Below are 18,097 nucleotides of genomic sequence, written 5' to 3'. Positions count from 1 at the left end.
CGTCTGCAGCTTACAGTGGAGAAACTCGAAAGCAAACCGTCTCACTTCGAATGGCCGGGGAGGGAGAGCAAAGACTGCAGACCCTAGACTTGGCTCTCCGTACTCAAACACGGGGCCCGCTCACACCCATCGGGAGCAGGCGCACAGTGCCCCCTGCTGGTGCAGCGATCTCGCCTTGTTTGGAGGCTACGCTTCCGGCCTCCAGGCTCACGCGAGACAGAATGGAAGTCTCGCGAAAGAGCTCTGAGGAACGCAATTTCTTTAACCTGTTGTTCCTACACGGAGAGATTTTAATTCGCCGGAACTGAAAGACAAGAAAAGGAGCCAGCAACATGATTGGCCCCGTGGGGGCTGAGCGGAAGTCCCGCCCCTCAGCCCGGAAGGAAGTGGAAATCCCTGTAGCTACATGGTCGCGCGGCTACTAGCGTGGTAGTAGTGGTGCTCGCTTTGGGGCGTGTGGTTCCCGCTGTTAGATCAGAGGTGGCTGCAGTCTCTGTGTCGCTGTAGAACCTGAGACGGCGTGTGAGCCATGGTGAGGAGATCCCGGCGGCGCGGAGCCGCCAGGTGGGCAGCTGTGCATGCCGGAGGAGGTCGCACCGCGGCAGACGAAAATGGAGACGATTTATTAGGGCCACCCTCGCCTGGGGACTCCAGCTACTACCAAGATGAAGTAGATGACTTTCATGAGGCGCGAGCCCGGGCAGCCTTGGCCAAGGGCTGGAGCGAGGTGAACAGCGGGGAGGAGGAGGATGGCGAGGAGGAGGTGCTAGCCCTAGATCTTGACGATGAAGACGAAGACGGAGAGAGTGTGGGGGAGGAGGGCGTTGATGATGATGACGACGGCGGCAGCTCCGTGCAGAGTGAGGCTGAGACCTCTGTGGATCCCAGTTTGTCTTGGGGTCAAAGGAAAAGACTTTACTATGACACGGACTATGGCTCCAAATCCCGAGGCCGGCAGAGTCAACAAGATATAGAGGAGGAGGAGAGAGAGGAAGAGGAGGAGGCACAGGTCATTCAGCGGCGCCTAGCCCAAGCCCTGCAAGAGGATGATTTTGGAGTCACCTGGGTGGAGTCCTTTGCAAAACCCATGCCTCCGGTAGAGGAAGCTGAAACACGGGTCGTCAAGAATTTGGCTAAAATTTCAGTAAAAGAGAAGCTAAAGATGCTGCGAAAAGAATCACCAGAGCTTTTGGAGCTTATAGAAGACCTAAAAGTCAAGTTAAGAGAAGTGAAAGATGAGCTAGAGCCATTGTTACAGTTGATAGAGCAAGAAATAATTCCACCCGGGAAAGGGAGCCAATACCTGAAGACCAAATATAACCTCTACTTGAACTATTGTTCCAACATCAGCTTTTATTTGATCCTGAAAGCTAGGAGAGTCCCCGCACATGGACATCCTGTCATAGAAAGGCTTGTTACCTACCGAAATCTGATCAACAAGCTGTCAGTTGTGGATCAGAAACTGTCCTCTGAAATTCGACATCTGCTTACATTGAAGAATGGTCCTATAAGGAAAGAATTGAACCCAAAAGCAAAACTCACCAAGGCCAAGCCAAAGTCTGCTTCAAAGACTTCCGCTTCTCGAAATCTCTCTGGTGATTCAGATTTTAATGAAGAAGCTGCACTGAAATACTACATAGAAATGGAGGACAGGCAAAAGTTGAAGAGAAAGAAAGAAGAAACTTGCGCTGAAGAACAGGCTCTTGAAGATCAGAATGCAAAGAGAGCCATTACCTATCAGATTGCTAAAAATAAGGGACTCACACCTAGGAGGAAAAAGATTGACCGCAATCCCAGAGTGAAACATAGGGAGAAGTTCAGAAGAGCCAAAATTCGAAGAAGAGGCCAGGTTCGTGAAGTTCGAAGAGAAGACCAACGTTATAGTGGTGAATTATCGGGCATTCGTGCTGGAGTTAAAAAGAGCATAAAGCTTAAGTAAAATGTTTGCTTAGCTTAATTAAGGTTTTTGACAATCATGTTAGATTAATAAATTTTTATTTTTAAAGTGATTGTGTTAGTAATATATTACTTAAGTTTTAAAGTTCATGCCAGGGATAGTAGGGAGCTTATTGTTTATGTGCCCTTTAGTTGATATTAAAGTCATATTAAGAGCTGTAGGAACAGTATGAAGATGCTTGGGGAAAGAGATGGTATTGAAAAAAGATGCGCGATATTTTGTTAAGTACTAGCCTGGGAAAGTTTCCCACTCAGTTAATTGTGGAGTATTAATGGAACTTAAGCACTTGTATAACTTTTTACATAAATAGACTGTACCTTAGGCAATCATCTGTAAGACAGTCCATAAAAATAGTTCTGCCGTATATTTACCTAGCTACACTATTTGGGCAAGATACTTATTAATGCATGAGTCTAATGTTGAGGTGGATTTTGTAAAAATATAGGAATAAAGAGGAACTTTGATTAAAAGTAGAAAAAGAAAAAATATGTCTTAATTGCAGCAATTGTGAATATTTTCTAATAGTCCTTCATGTGATTAATAAGGTGAAAATTCCATTTCTGTTTCTGTGCCGGTAGTTTGCATTGGTTGCTGTTTGTACTCCTTTTGCTGAATTTTTTTTTTAATATTAGTTTAAGTGGCAACTTCAAAAGGTAACAAAGTTGCATTTTCCTTGCAGTTATTCTGGTCCCTATAATGAGGGAAATGTTGTTATTTAATTTTAAAATAGGATGATGCCAGGAAGAAAATGAGAAGACTGGCAAAGGAAAGCACAGAACTCTTAGCGCTTATTCATTAAACATTCTGCTGTAACTGCTGGAGATGCAGGGATGATTGGTGGTTAATAGTTACTGAACACTCACCAGGTACCAATTGTATAACCTCATCTCACCAGTAACATTGTGAGCTGGAACTTCTCTCAGTATCACAGAGAAGATGCTGAAGTTTTGGGAGGTTAACTTTCTAAGGGACACCTGCTTGGGATTTGAACCCAAACTAGCATAATGTGAGCATTTATTCTCTTCACCCCTGGAGTACAGCTGCTTTCTCAGAGTACCAAATATGACTTTCTTTTTGCTTTTTTTTCCTTAGAAGAAGTAGGTTGGAAGTGAAAGCATCCAGTGCCTACTACTCCCCTGAATACTTTGTGTCTACTTATTTCCTTATTCCTCAACAAATTCTATTGTCCACATTTTGAAGATGAGGAAATTGCGGGAATGAGAAAACTCTCAAAGTCACCTGGCTATTAAGTAACAGGGAGAATCTCAACCCAGCTTTTCTGGCTTCAGAGTCCAATCCCATACTTCCTTTTCTAGTAGAGTAGAAGAAATAAAGATTTCAGCTTTATTTACCAGGGTATTTTGAGTTAGTCTCTGAGTTGCAGTTTCTTTTACCCTTGAGAAGCCATAGAAGAGAGATTAAGATCAGAATGGAGTTAGAGTACAGCTGCAACACTTAGTACCTGGGACTTAAGTTTCTTGGTGTCTTTTTTCGTTGCTGTTTTCATCTAAAGCCTGAATAATAGCAGTGTCTTTTTGCAGGATTATTCTAAGGGCTAGGTGAGATAATGTCTGTAAAGTACTTAGGACAGTGTCTGCTACACTGAGACCATCTAAGGAGTGCCAGCTTGTCAGGGAGGAAGAGCTACTACTTGCAGAGGTAAATGAAAATACAAAGATAAGGGTTGAAAGTGTTTTATGTTCTGTGTCAAACCCCTGAGATAGATTAAGATAGAATTGTGTTAAGAAATATTTTAAATGAAAAATCTTCGTTTAGGAAAGTGGAAAAAATTAAGCCTTATATAGTGTCACACTTCACTATAAATACTCATTCTGGAATAGCTAGGATGTAGCTGATGCTATCTTACAAATAAGATATGGCTGTATCAGATGTGAGTTAATAGCACAAGAAGTTGCTAGATGTAATATTCACATCTTCCAAAATTAGTTGGGTTTTTTTGTTTTTGAGATAGGGTCTCACTGTGTAGTTCACGCTGGGCTTGAACTCACTATTGTAGCCCAGGCTGGCCTCAAACTGGCAGTGATCCTCCTGCGTCAGTCAGCCTCTCCTGTGTTGGGATTACAGGAATAATGTAATGCCACCACACCTCGCAGCTAAAATTATCTTAACAAACATTTAGAGAGTGCTCAAAGGTATTGAGTACTGTTGGATTGCAGGAGCATGAATAATAATTGTTAACCAGGATGATGGTCATTTTGCAGACTGAACTCTAGAGAGCTTCACAAATCAGAGTTCCAGTAAGGTAAATTACTGGTATCAGGCATCAAGACAAAACACAACCTGTTTTATGACAGCATAGTAAAATAATGGACAGCACACCTGTAATCCCATTACTCAGACGCTGAGGCAGGAAGATCACTGAATTCAAAAAACAATAAAATGTAGACAGCTATGGAAAATACAAAGAGTACAAGAAAACCTTACTGGTTAATGCCATTAACCAGCTGACTGGCTTTTGGCTGGCTGATTTCTCTAAAGCACAAGTTTCTTAGCTGTACAATATTGGAAGTTATTTTTTGTGATCTTAATATTTAGCTTAACTTGCTTGATACAGAATATATTTGACATACTGAGGAAATGCGTGAAATTGCTTATTTTGTCTTGCTGTATCTGAAAACCTTTTAAATTCTTTTGTTAAAGTAAACAAGTTAACATTACCAAAATGAGACAAACTACATATCAAGGATGAAGAGCATTGAATTGTATATAATCAAAACAATGTAGAAGGATTTAACTGGAATTTTTTTAGATATGCATTTGTTTTAGGTATGTATTCAGATGATATATTTCTTGATTCTTTTAGCTATTTCCACCCAGTGTTGGAGATTGACCCAGAGCCTTTGCTATGATCTGTATCCCTAATCCTTTTTATTTTTTGAGACAGGTTTCCCTGAGTTGTTGGAGCCTCAGCCTCCCAGAGTGCTGAGATTACAGGCTTGTCCCACCACCCCCACAACTTCAGCTATTCTTAAAAGAGAAAAACAGGGGCCAGAGATTTAGCTCAGTGGTTTCGCTGCCTGCTGCGCAAGCGCAAGGACCCAAGTTCGATCCCCGGTACCCAAAAAAAAACCAGGCAGGCATGGTGGTGCACACCTGTAATCCCAGCACTCGGAAGGCTGTGGCAGGAGGATCACCAAGTTTGGGGCCAGCCTGAACTGCATAGTGAGACCCTGTCTCAAAAAAACCCAATGATTTTACATTTGTTTCAAAGTGAAGCTTTAAATGATAGTAAAATACCAACAATCAACATTTCTTAGGCTACAAAACAAAAACCTGGATGTTAGTAAAATATTTATTCTTGAGAAAGACAATAGAGAAGCCAGGCATGGTGACACAAACCTGTTTTCCTAGCACTGCTGGAGGCTGAAGCAGGAAGATCAAAAATCTGAGCCCAGACTTAGAGATACTGGTCTTTTTTTTGGTACTGGGGATCGAACTTGGGTCCTTGTGCTTGCGCAGCAGGCAGCGAAGCCACTGACAGCTAAATCCCCAGCCTGAGATACTGTAGTTTTTTGTGTGTGTGTGGTACCAGGGATCAAACTCCGGTCCTTGTGCTTGTGAGGCAGGCAGCGGAACTACTGAGCTAAATCTCCAGCCAGAGACACTGTATTTTTAAGAAGGGCTCCATACAGAGGCCCTAGGTTCAGTCTCCAGTACAAAAAAAAACCAGGCTATTATAGAGTAGTGATTAGGAACCAGTTTCACCATTTACCACATGTCTTTGATATGTGTACTTAACCTCTCTGTGCCCATTTCCCCACAATGAAAAATATGATTGACACAGCCATTTAAGTACTTAATCTATATAACATATTTAGGAAAGTACTAGGCAGATGAAGTGCTTAGTGTTAGTTACTAGTAAGCCATTTTAATAAAAATCCCTACTACATTTAAATGAGTTTGTTTCTCCTTGGTTCTACCACAATGGTTCTTAAACTAGAATGTCGAAGAATGAGTTGTTAAGTTTAAAATGCAGATTTCCATATCCCAGCTCATATTCTGCATATTGTAAAGCCCAAGGATCTCTATTTTTAACAGTCACTCAAGATTCTGACCCATGTAGTTTACAGAATACGTTGGGAAACACTGCTCTGCGCAGCGTTCTAGATTCCTCCCGGCTTACAGCACAAGACATGAGGCATATGAATGGAACTAACTGCAGGAGTGAAATATGATACACAACCATGAGACTACAAAACTTTAAGGGCAGCCCTGCAGAATCAGATGAAAACAGTGGGCACTACCCCTCCCATAAACAAGGCCTAACCCTGACATTTTGTACATACCATGTCCTAGGTTTCTGGATTCCCTGAGGCCAGAACTCCATGGACCTCAGGAAGTCTTGCATATGTCCTGTCCATCCATCCCTCCCTCGGACTGAATCCCAGGCCCTTTGCACAGAGCTACATGCTCAGCCCTTACTGTTTCTTTTTTGAGACAGGGTTTTACTACGTGGTTCAGGCTGACCTCTTAACTCAAGGTGATCCTCCAGGTTCAGCCTCCTAAGTGCAAGGATTACAGGCATGCTCTGCTACTATGTGCAGCCTTTAATTCTTTAATTTGGAGTCAGGGTCTCACTAAGTTGCCCAGGCTGGACTCAAACCTGCCTTAGCCTCCCAGAGTGTTGATACTACAGGTGTGCACCATTCTGCCAGAAGCAGTTTACTCTTAGCCTTAAGTGTTGCTTTGTCTGGCCTATGTTACTATTCTAAACTAAGACATTTTACCACGGTTAGAGGAAGAAATTAAGCCAATGGCAACAAATCCATTTAGCACCTACAATTTTTTTACATTCAGTGATCTCTTTTAGACATACCTAGATTTTTATTTCCATTACACTAACAATACGTCAAAAGGAAATATAAGTCCAATGTTATTCTTAAACTTCATATTCAGTCCAACTCTTCTGAATCATTTCAACTTAGGACCGCTGATGGACACAGAATCAAAGAATTTTGATAGGATCTTGGAAGGAGTTATAAACAAAAAAACAGTGAAGGGAATTTAGGAATACATCTTTTGTGTATTGTATGAAGATGGGACTTCAAAAAAGGCTTGTATGTACCTCTAGGTAGGAAAAGCAAAGTCATGGTCTGTGATGACAGTATGTTTTTGTGGGGGCAGCATGAGGAATGCTGAACTTGTTAAAGTTTAACCAAAGCAACACAGGAAAAGCAAAGTAGGAAGAGAACATTGGAAAGGTGGGGGAAGGGGGGTAGATTCTGAAAAACCTTAGGTAGTTAGGAGCTTAGGTTGAATCCCAGATAGCCAGCCAAGTTCTTGTCAAATTATGGGGGACACAGGGTGCCAGAGCAGAAGGATTACAAGTTACTTGGCTAGACCCTATCTCAAAATAAAGGCTGGGGGTAGCTGCAAAATCCCTGGCTTCAATCCCAGGAAAGGGGGAGGGGGGATAGAAGGACAGATTTGAGAGAAACAATTTGGAATACACAAGAATTGGAACAAATGAGGTGAAGTAATAGCAAAAAAACCAACCAAGTAACTTCAGCAACATTAAGATATGAAGAACTCAGGGCTGAGGATTTAGCTCAGTGGCACCGCGCCTGCCTTGCAAGTGCAAAGTCCTGAGTTCAATCCCCGGTACCAAAAAAAAAAAAAAAAAACAGATACGAAGAACTCTAAAATATAAGCTATGAGGCAGACTCTTGAATCTTGCTTCTCCACAAAATACCCAAGACACACAACTTTGTTGTTAGTAGATCTTCATAAAAAATATATTATCAAACTACTAACCAAAATAGCACTTGAGTGTTTATTATAAGTTACACATCTATTTTAAACTACTTGTAAGTACAGAAAAATTGAAAAATATATCCATGTTCTGCCACCCAAAGAAAGCTGCCACAGGTGTTTTACCAAAACTAATATATTGCTTATAAATCTTAAGAGTATCTACAATAAGCATGTCAGGTTTGGAGATGAAGAACAGCAGGCTAAAAGAGCTATCACATTGGAGGCATTATATTGGGAGAAATACATTCATCTTTTAGCCAGGTGTGGTAGCACATGCCTGTGATAGCTGCACTGGAAGGCTAAGGCAGAAGGATCACAAGTTTGAGCCAAGCCTAGCCTGGGGAATTTAGCAAGACCTGCGCAAAAATAAAAAGGCTGGGGATGGAGCTCACCTTGGGTTGAGCCCCCAGCACTGCCAAAAAAAAAAGCATTCTGCATTATTAAAATAAGTTTAACACAAACTCTTAAACTAGGTACCTTATTTTCAAATTACTTTTCCCAAGTACCACACAATGTCAAATAACTCTTTTTAGAATCAATAAAACTGTGCTGTACTGTAATACCAACATTTCTCAAGTGCTGTTTTTTCCAATACATGGCACTAAGCATCTTAGCCAAAAATACATTATCACCCGTGACCTTGGTCTCTAGGAAGCTCTGGCATGTGGAGTATTCTCAATCCTTAATGTCATCAAAGGGCATTTAAAAACCAAACATTGATAACTAAAATTACAGATAAAGTTAAAAAGCACCTCCTCCTCTACTTCACAAGAAGATTAACAGCACTTGATTCTTAATTATAGTTCTTGGACTCTGTCACTTTTTTTAAAAAGTACAGGAAGATGCTCTCTCCATTTGTAAGAAGGAACATGTTTAAGCTTGATTTTATAATATTGGCTTCCTTAAATGTGACAGCTCAATCAGCTCTTTACATCACTAAAACTAAAGCAGAGCTGTGATTGTATTATTGATTCAAAAGCTAAATTAGGCATTAAAATCTAACAAATTGGAGTACCATCTACCTTTAAAGGAATGGTTCACAAATAGCCTTGCCTGTAAATTTTAAAGGACCCACATTTAAGCTGATTTTTTTGTATTTATTATGCTATGACTTAATGACAAAACATAAATAGAACTTCTTTAATAAAGAAGTACAAGCCAAGCCAGGCGTAGTAGTATATGCCTGGAATTCCAGCTACTTGAGAGGCTGAAGCAGGAAGATCTCAAATTCAAGGCCATCCTGTGAAACTTAGCAAGATCCTGTCTTGAAATTTAAAGATACTAAAGAAGAGCTGGGAAGCTATCTCACTGGGAGCACCTAGCAAACCTAGCTAGGTTTGATCCTCAGCACGATCGGAGGGGTTCAGGGAGTCTCCACAGGACGTCAATGTTTCTATACCTACAGGTATGTTGACTTAAAAAAGCAAAAAGCTGGCATGTAGCCCACATAGCATTTTATTCTTTCTTAACTTGGTGACCCCCTCGGGTGATTATTGGCCTTTCTTGAAAATGATTTGTGAAGATTCTGCCCTCCTCTCTTCCTAAAATGGGGTAGGTACAGATTCTTCCCAAAGTCTTTACTGAAACATTGCAAAACATCTTCATGATGGAACCTGATGAGAATATGATCCTTACAGATTTCTGCACACAAACAAGGATAGGCATTAAAGCCAGTATCTGGAATCTAGCTTTGCTCTTTAAGGAATTATACAGTTTGCAATTCTTAAAAGGCAAATAACCTCTAATCAAGACTCACAACAAAAGATGAAAACAAAAAAGCCTAACAGAACTCTACGATTCTAGAAGATAAGATGAAAAAGGTTTTACCCCAACTCACTTTTTTATTTTTGTAAGTTTGGCTGTTTTGCCAAAATAGTAAAATGTCGCTAATAATATTTAACCCGTGTTAGCCCGTTTACTTGTTTATTTAACTCATATCTCTGAATAAGTAACACATGAAGAGGATAAATCATTTACTCAAGTAGGCTGGGGTCAGCAGAACGGGGAAAGGCCAGAAACTTAAACTTCCTAAATTGCTTGAGGTTAGCTTCCTTGTAAGCCATTTTCTTTTTCTCAATGCTTCTTATTTAAAAGACCTGGTGAAGGACTGTCTCCAAAGTCTCGTGGTTAATTCTGGGGGTGATGTGAGAGTGTTTTACAGAGAAGAGTAACAACAGAAAGGTATACTTTTCCTTTCAGAGAAGATAAAGCTGAACAGGGAAAAGTAGGTGGGTAAATGTTACACAGCAGATTTTTAACTGAGTCGAAATGGATTCCATGCCAGAATTTGCAACGCGAGCACGGTGCTGATCAGCTAGGAATCCCAGAATGAAGAATAATGACAGGAACCAGAAATTGCCTTTTTCGGAGAAAGAAATGATTACTTTCAGATTCCTGGTTCAGCAAGCATTGATTGAAACGCTGTAAGTGAAGCAACGGTGCCCGTTACAGGCAGGGAGCAGCACTGTGCAAGTGAGGACGCGGACCTGCGGTGGACCACCGTGCACACTCAGCTGACCGCCCCAGGGCGCCGGGCGACAGGGCCCGGCCCATGAGTCCGGCCAGAGGCGGGCTCCGCAGATGTCCGGGCCAGGGGTGCGGTCCAGACCGCGAGCCACGGCTGGGGCCCAGTGTGGCTCGGTGCTGAGGTAGAGATGCCGTTTTAACAATTAGCTTCCGCTGGTCCTTCAGCCCACACCTTTGTGTCTAGTCACTCACGCACCCGGGGCCACCGCGGGAACTTCGCCCGCTCTCCAGGTCCAGGTGCCAACCAGGAAATACGCCCGGCCGCCCGCGGCCCAGCAGGCGGCGCGTTGCTCCCGAGGTCACGGGGAGGGACAGCGACGAGGGGCGGGGGGCGTTCGGCGGAGGGGCGGGGCTTGCCTCAGGACCGGGCCAGCGTGGGTGGGGCCAGGCAGGGGCGGGGCGGGCGCGCCGTCGGGCGGGCGGGCCGGCTGTGGGCCTATCGCTCACCTCAGCTTGGTCCGGGCGCCGGAGGAGGCGGCGGCCCGGGACGCTAGGACGCGAGCATGGCTGAGGCCACGCCACCGCCGGCCGCGAGCGCTGGGAGTTGCGGCGCGGAGCCGGCCGACGACGCGGACCAGGAGCGCGAGGCGGGGCCGCCGGCCTCCCCGGCCGGGCGCTCGGAACCAAGCTCGCCGGTGGCCGCCCCCTTCTTCCTGCTGTACCCGGGCGAGGGCGCCGCCGGCTTCGCTGCCCGCCCGCCGCCGCAGCCCCCGCGCGCCTGGAGGACGCCGCCGTCGCCGGGCTCCCCTCTGCCCTTCCTGCTGCTGAGCCACCCGAGCGGCGGGGCCGGCGGGCACCGTGAGTGGGGCCCGGGAGTGCGGGCCGGGCGGGGCCCTCGGGGAGGCGTGGCGGAGACCCGCACCTCCGGCTTTTGTCCCGAGCAGTCTCCAGGCTCGCAGCCTCGTCACCCCAGCCCCTCGGTTAGCACGGCAGTGGGGCGCGGGCGGCGGCGGAGGACTCCGGAGCGGCGGTCTGGCCCGAAAGACGAGCTCTGCGCGCACACTGCGCCGACGGTGCCTGGCTTTGCGCTCCAGAGGGGAGGGACGATCGTGCCCGCGCGAACCCCTCCTGCTTTGCTCCCCGGATCCAACCAAGCCCTAGGAAAAAATAAGGGATTTTCGTTGACTATTACCTATGTGCATGTGCCGTGATTATCATGGTTAGTACTACCCTGCGAGCCAGATGTGATGTCCCTTTTCTGATGAGGAAGCTGAAGAGCAGAATAGTTAGTTACAATGATTTGTCTTCAGCAACAGCTTGAAAGAGGGAATGAAGTTGACCCAGATTTCTTGTCTGCCAAGTCCGTACCCTTTAGTGAAACCGCGGAGGTCCGAAGCTGAGATGTTTTGTCAGGTTACGGTGGTGAGGATTCCCCGGACCCTGGCGGCAGTGTTACTTACCTGTTACTTACCTGAAGGTAGGCCAACTGACCATTTGCTCAGACTGCGTAAGGCAGCAGTGTGAGTGCTGGGGACATTAACCGCCAGTGGGAGTGTGTCTCACTCACATCAGAAATGAGTCTTTTTACACGGCCCAGAAGGGAAGATTAGAATATATTCAACATTCACTACTTTTCATTTTCTAAGGAATCTGCTTTCTACTTTGCCCTTTAAGCACACCCTCTTTTATTCCTGCCTAAAATTTTCTATTTCCATGTAATCTGCTTACTAACCACATCACGGTGGAATGAAGATACTCCTATCAGTTCTCCAACATTGGTGGTACAAGGTTTGATGTAAAAGAATTTTTCGAAAGTTGGTCAGTGCCTGTTGTGGGGATTATCTGAATTTCAATAATAATTTATTTGACTCCTTCCTTTTAGTAAAGGTTAACTTTATTTTTTAAAAAAGTATTAAAAACTGGGGGGCCGGGGATTTAGCTCAGTGTTCCTCCGCCTGCCTCGAAAGCATAAGGTCCCAAGTTCGATCCCCGGTACCAAAAAAGAAAAAAACTGGGGCAAAAGACTTAAAGATCAGGAGGAGCAAAGACTGAAGTTTCATGAGTATCTCTTATGGTACCAGCAGGTGTATGGAGCAAGTTGTTATGTTAGCACATAAAAGTTCTAGGAACTCGGCCTGGCGGGGGCTGTTCTAGGATCTCTTCATGGTCTTTACTTCTGAAATAGTTCATTGGTGTGTAAGTGCTCAGAAAAATTACTGGGCATATACAGAGGTCCAACTTCTTTTTTTTTTTGGTTCCGGGGATCAAACTCAGGACCTTGCACTTGTGAAGCGGGCATGGTGCCACTGAGCTAAATCCCCGGCCCCCAACTTCTTTTAAAGACCAGTCAATTGATATTTTATGTGATATTTATTTTAAAAATTTGTAATTCAGGACCCAAACACATGTAAAAAGGGATAATTCTCTCAATATGAATGAAAATATGTCCTTGTTCTGTAGAATCAGTGCAGTTTTGCCTTCTATCATGTACCTGGGTATCAGAACTCTGATTCTCCTGTTTGCTTTAAAAACTGGAGATAAATCCGTTTTTAGGTCTTCTTCTTATTGTTGTTATTTTGTTTTGTACTAGAGATTGAAATCAGGGCCTCTGGTCTGAGCTACATGCCCAGTCCTTTCTTATTTTTAATTGTGACAAGGTCTCACTGTGTCACTAAGTTGTCCAGGCTGAGCTCAAACATGTGATCCTCCTGCCTCAGCCTCTCATACTGCTGGGATTACAGGCTTCTGTGCAAGGCTTGGCTAAGATTTATTTACCAGAACAGTGTTGAGCTCCAATTGAACACCAAATGAATATTATAGTGGCTGACATCTTCCTCCTCCACATCCAGTTTGTTGGATGGATGTGTATGCCAAGAGTAATATAATAGCTTTGAAAGACTGTATTAAAATAATATTCTGTTTTTATTTTAAAAATTGTGGCTGTACTTAGATTTTATTTTGTTTTGTTTTGTTTTGTTTTGTTTTTTGAGACAAGGTCTCACTATGTATTTCAGCCTGGCCTTGAACTCATTATATAGTCCAGGCTGGTCTGGAACTTGCAACAATCCTCCTGCCTCAGCCTCAGTGCTGGAATTACAAGTGTGCCCCACCACACCCAGCCCTGTACTTAGATTTCTTAAATTAACTTTTACATTTGAGTTCAGAAGCTCTAGTTTTAATGACAGTGCCAAAAAGCAGTAAAAATGTGTGCAGACAAAAGAGGTAGACTTGGGCTGGGGATTTAGCTTAGTGGTGCCAATGTCTGCCTCACAAGCACTATGTCCTTAGTTCGATCCCAGGTACCAAAAAAAAAAAAGGTAGACTAAACTTTTTAGGGGTTGTGCCATGTGTGAAGTCTTGTAAGGTATAATGTCTGTACAACTAGAATGCTGAAGTATGCTAAGGAAGAAGACTTGGAATGTGCCTTGTTGGGTCCTGTCACTAATCTGTTTTTATGCTTCTTTTAAATCTCATATTCTATCCTATACCTTTTTAAATTGACTATTTTTCCTTCTACTCTCTTTTTGTTTCCTTGTTAGGGATGTTCCTTATATACAATATAGGCACCATCATTTCTTTTGTAAAGTCTTAAATTCTGAAACATCTAGCTAGGGTTTCAGATAGGGTTCCATCCACAGGCTGGGAAATTGTGACAGATTCAATGCTGAGAGCTAGGTTCCCTGTTTCCTGCATTTACGTCCTGTGTATTTTTTGTTTATATTTTTAAAGCATACCTTTTTTGTGTATGGTACTGGGGATTGAACCCAGGGTCTTCACACTGCGCCATATCCTCAGCCCTATTTTTTATTTTTTGTTTTGAGACAGGATCTCGCTAAGTCACTAAATTGCTCAGACTGGCCCAAACTTGTCATCTTCCTGCTTCAGCTTCCCAGAGTGTGGGGACTACAGGCACGTACCAACTCGACCTGCAGAGCCTGTGTTCTCAATCACTTGATGCTCTTTCATCAAGACCCTAAAGAAACCAGTAGTGAAAGAGAGAAAGGGGGCAAAGGAAGGAACTTTGGAGACTAAAATACAAGTGTTGGCCTCAAAATATAATCACCTATTATTTTTGGTTTGTTTCCTTATTTGTCTGACTTTTCACAGAAATCTGCCTATTAAAAGAGGTAAAATTTTATCAGGAATGTAAGAGAATATATTTTTCTTTTCTTTTTTTTTTTTTTTACAGATTAATAACTTGTTTTTATTTCCACTTAACATAGTATTGTAAGTATTTTTTCAAAGTCTTCATATAGTTTTCTTTTTTTCATAGTTTTTGAAAACATGATTTCTGGTGACTATGACAAGCATAAAAATACACATAAAACTATTTTCAGAACTGATATATTTGAAACTATCACTATATTGTCTATTTGCTTGTTTTTCTCCTCCTTTTCTTTCTTTTCCTCATTTTGTTCTTGCAATATCTACTGATGCCCCTACTTTCTTTTTCCCTCTAGGGAATTGGAAGGCATTTACTCCACGTTTGCCAAAAAAAAAACTGCTCCACTTTCCTCATTGGGCTTTTCCACCCATGCCCTCTACACACATGCTCTTCCCTTTTTCCAGCCTGACAAAATCTTTCTTAGCTTTCAAAATCTCTGAGGTCCAGCTCTCTGGGAGGCTGAGGCAGGAGAATCACAAGTTCGCGCCCAGCCTGAGCAATTTAGCCACTTCATGAGGCCCTGTTTCAAAATAAAAAAAAGCCTCAGAACGTAGCTCAGTGTGAAGGCTCTGGGATCAATCCCAGTACCAAGGGAGGGAAAATAAATATAAATCCCCTTGAGGGGATTAACTCATTCATTCAAGTGATCATTCACTGAGGACCAGGTGCGAGCCAGGCACAGTGGTCACCAGAAAGACAGCAGTGGAGGTGACAAATTCCTGGAGACAGACTCTCCCAGGAAGCCCACTCCTCCCTCAGAAGCAGCGTGCCTTTTCTTTTGGTGAAACTGCCTGCACCTCCACTTTAACACTCATGACATCTGTCATTTTCTGGACTGGGAACCATTATTGGGGTGCCTTCCCCATCCTGCTTCCTACAGGATTCAGAACAACCACCTCTGTAAAGGAGAGGGAGTGGCAGTATTGTCTAAACCTGTAACTGGGGTGCAATTTTTTGACACATCTGAGGCCACAGCGCTGTATCCCTGAGAGATTTCTGCAAGTGAGTTCTGCTGTTGGGGCCTCAGGCTGTACCCACAGCGCAGGGGTCCTCCATGTGGCCGGGTTTGCGGCCTGGCGGCACAGGCTGCATTTCCATCTGCTCTGCTGCATCCACGCGCATGGCTCAGCCCTTTGCCACAGACCAGAGTGGGGGTAGCGGACGAGGCACTGCTGGATTTGTGGACGCTTCCTGTCCCTTCTCCCACTGTCAACAGAGCCGCCTGGGTTGCCCTGCACAAGCCGCAGGCCAGCACAGTCACTCCCACTCCCACACCCTTTTAGTAGGTCAGTCTGTCTCGGCATCTGCCCCTCTGACTCAAGGACTTCCTCTGTGCAAACTTCCCTTCGCCTGGGGACACCAGCCACCTGTGGGCTGCCCTGCGACCGCGTGTCCACTCAGCCTGGAGAAGGGTGGCAGAAATGGGTGACACTGGACCACCCTAGAACATGGGGGTGTGATCGGGTGTCTCCCGATGCTCGGGCAGATCCCCTCGGGCCTGTGCGTGTGTGTGTATGTGTGTGTATGTGTGTATGTGTGTGCATGTGTGTGCGTGCGTGCGTGTGTTGAAGAGAGGGAGCCTTTGAAGAGGGGATGCGGTGGCTGAGAGCCCACACTTGGTCACATATTCCATCTTTCTGAGAAGCCTAAATTCTCTCTTGTTTTGTTTTTTACAACAGAGTCTTGCTATGTCATTCAGGCTAGCCTTAAACTCAGAGATCCTCCTGCCTGGCCCTCCTGAGTGCCGGGAGTACAGGCGCGCACCACACACTGGGCCTGTCAAGCCTGCACTCTTGCTCAGACTCAGACTACCGAGTTAGAGTTGCCCGTGAGTCCGCATCTGAGCAAAAGTGAGGGCACCAGCGTTCCCAGTGGCTCTGTACCCCACACTGAGGCAGCCCCTCCTCAGCCTTCGCCCCCCTCGTGCCCCCTCCTTCAAACTGTCCCTTCAATACCACCACCTCTTGCACAGAGAGCTCGCCAGGAGGGCTCCCTCGCAGGCAGCAGCCTTGCCAAGAACCACCCCACGCCGGCCAGGGAAGTGGCGAAGTCCCAGCAGCCCAGTCCCTAGGTGGGGCAGAGTGGTGGCTTGGGCTAGGGCAGCCCTGGGTCCTGGGGCTGAGGAGGTCATAGGCTCCCTCAGAGCAAAGCTGGACAGCCCCAGCCAGCCGAGGCTCCAGGGAGGCCCAAAGCAAGCCCCCCTGAGGGTTGAAGCCCCAAGAGAGGGCCTCATGGCTGTTCCCGTAGGATGTCCTAACGAGGGCCCCCGCGTACGTACACTTCACAAAGTTTTGTCCTGGGGAGTTGGCCGGATTGTCATTTCCTCCTTCTTCCCAATATCCGGCCTCCCCAGGGGCGTCCTCGGAGAAATCGTGGGTCAGTAAGGTTGGGATCCAGGCGTTTCAGCAACTGGTTCCACGTGAAGAAAGCTGGGGAGGGGACTGAGGGATTCTCGAGGAAGCAGGCTGGTTTGGTCTGCAACAGCAGGGGCGGGCTTCGGCCAGGTCTAGACACAGATACAGATGTGGGAGGGCGCTGGCTGGGGGCCCAGGGGAGACGCTGGGCAGAGCGAGAATCCTGGGGTTGCCGGTGTGAGCATGGGGGAATCGAAGCTGAGAGGTGTAGGTTATAGGTAGTGAAAAGCCTAAAAGGATGATTGTGACACTGTGGCAGAATTAACTGGATGAAATAATGCTTTTTCTTTGTTAGCTGATACTTTTTTTTTGTACCAGGGATCGAACTCAGGACCTTGCACCTGCGAGGCAGGTGTGGTGCCACTGAGCTAAATCCCTAGCCCTAGCTAATACTTTTTGACATTACTTAAAGAGTTGATTAAAAGATAGGCTGCCCCTCCATCACTGTGTGGTAGTTAACCTGTAGCCAACATAAATACATAAAATCTCATTTTACTGAACTTTGTCGAGGATTCACAACCATTATATTACAAACCTTGTTAGTATTGAAACTTCTCGCTACAGTGCCAAGAGGATTATGTATAACCTTTAAATTTTGTTTTGGGAAATCAGTAGTGCACCATAATCATTAAAAAATTTTGCTTTGAAGTTATATGAGGGGCTAGGGTGTACCTCAGTGGTAGAGCATATGCTTAAGCGTTTTAGAGGCCCTGGGTTCAATTCCCAGCAGAAAGGGAGGGAGGCAAGAAGGAAGGAAATTGTATGGAAAAAAAGATAATAGTTTTTAGAATTACAAAGCAGTGGTAGCTCACAGAGCAAATATGAATGTGACCATAGCCTGTACTGTAGCTGTATTTGAGTGATTGTGCATAGGTGAATGCGCTTCCTGAAACTTCTCAGGGCTGCTGGCCAAGATGCATGGCATGGGCTGGAGACCTGACACTCAGCACGTGTTGTGTGGAGGGGCAGAGCCGGAGCCGGGCAAGTGTGAAGGAACGGTGTGAGAGCTTTGTACAGTTTGAGGGGCAGTGTGACAAGGCAAGTGAGTAAGAGGCAGGTAGAAAGCAAAGGTTGGCTTGCTGTGCTGCCTTTTAGTGTGGTTCCTCTACCTTTTAGACTCTAGTTAGGGACTCTCCCCAGACACTGATCTACCTGTGCTGTCTTTTTATGAACTTAGGAAATCTAGTCATCCAGTTCTGAATGCTTGAAAACTTCTGGCTCATCACTGTTCTTACTGCAGAACTGGGGAAACAGCATGTATTTTTTAGCTTTTTGTGCATCTGCCTTGTAAACATTCAGCCTCACTAAGTGCGTTTCATG

The 18,097-nt window shown here is 44.9% G+C and overlaps 2 protein-coding genes across 16 annotated transcripts in view; both read left to right on the top strand.

Moving 5' to 3' along the window:
* The first annotated feature begins 367 nt into the window (after positions 1-367).
* On the top strand, positions 368-2,009 carry Utp3 (UTP3 small subunit processome component). Its single transcript, XM_004871729.4, has one exon. It carries the CDS (start codon positions 530-532, stop codon positions 1,937-1,939), a length of 1,410 nt encoding a protein of 469 aa, XP_004871786.2. The 5' UTR covers positions 368-529; the 3' UTR covers positions 1,940-2,009.
* A 7,716-nt stretch (positions 2,010-9,725) lies between these two features.
* Positions 9,726-18,097, top strand: part of Rufy3 (RUN and FYVE domain containing 3) — a 107,302-nt gene continuing 98,930 nt past the window's right edge. For 3 of the 15 annotated variants that reach the window (XR_002391495.2, XM_087188408.1, XM_087188398.1), the window contains exon 1: positions 10,737-11,056. Coding sequence is in view for 11 of the 15 variants with exons in the window: in XM_087188408.1 (XP_087044534.1) it covers positions 10,762-11,056 (295 nt within the window). In the remaining 4 variants the exon portion in view is untranslated. The other 12 variants (XM_087188392.1, XM_021249819.2, XM_021249817.2 and 9 more) reach the window with 10 other exon arrangements.

The sequence above is a fragment of the Heterocephalus glaber genome, unplaced genomic scaffold (genome assembly GCF_053883595.1).
Source record: "Heterocephalus glaber isolate CG9 unplaced genomic scaffold, H.glaber_assembly_v1.0 deba00000281, whole genome shotgun sequence".
Taxonomy (NCBI): domain Eukaryota; kingdom Metazoa; phylum Chordata; class Mammalia; order Rodentia; family Bathyergidae; genus Heterocephalus; species Heterocephalus glaber.
The sequence above is the reverse complement of the archived record's forward strand: the minus strand, read 5'-3'. Positions and strand labels throughout refer to the sequence as shown.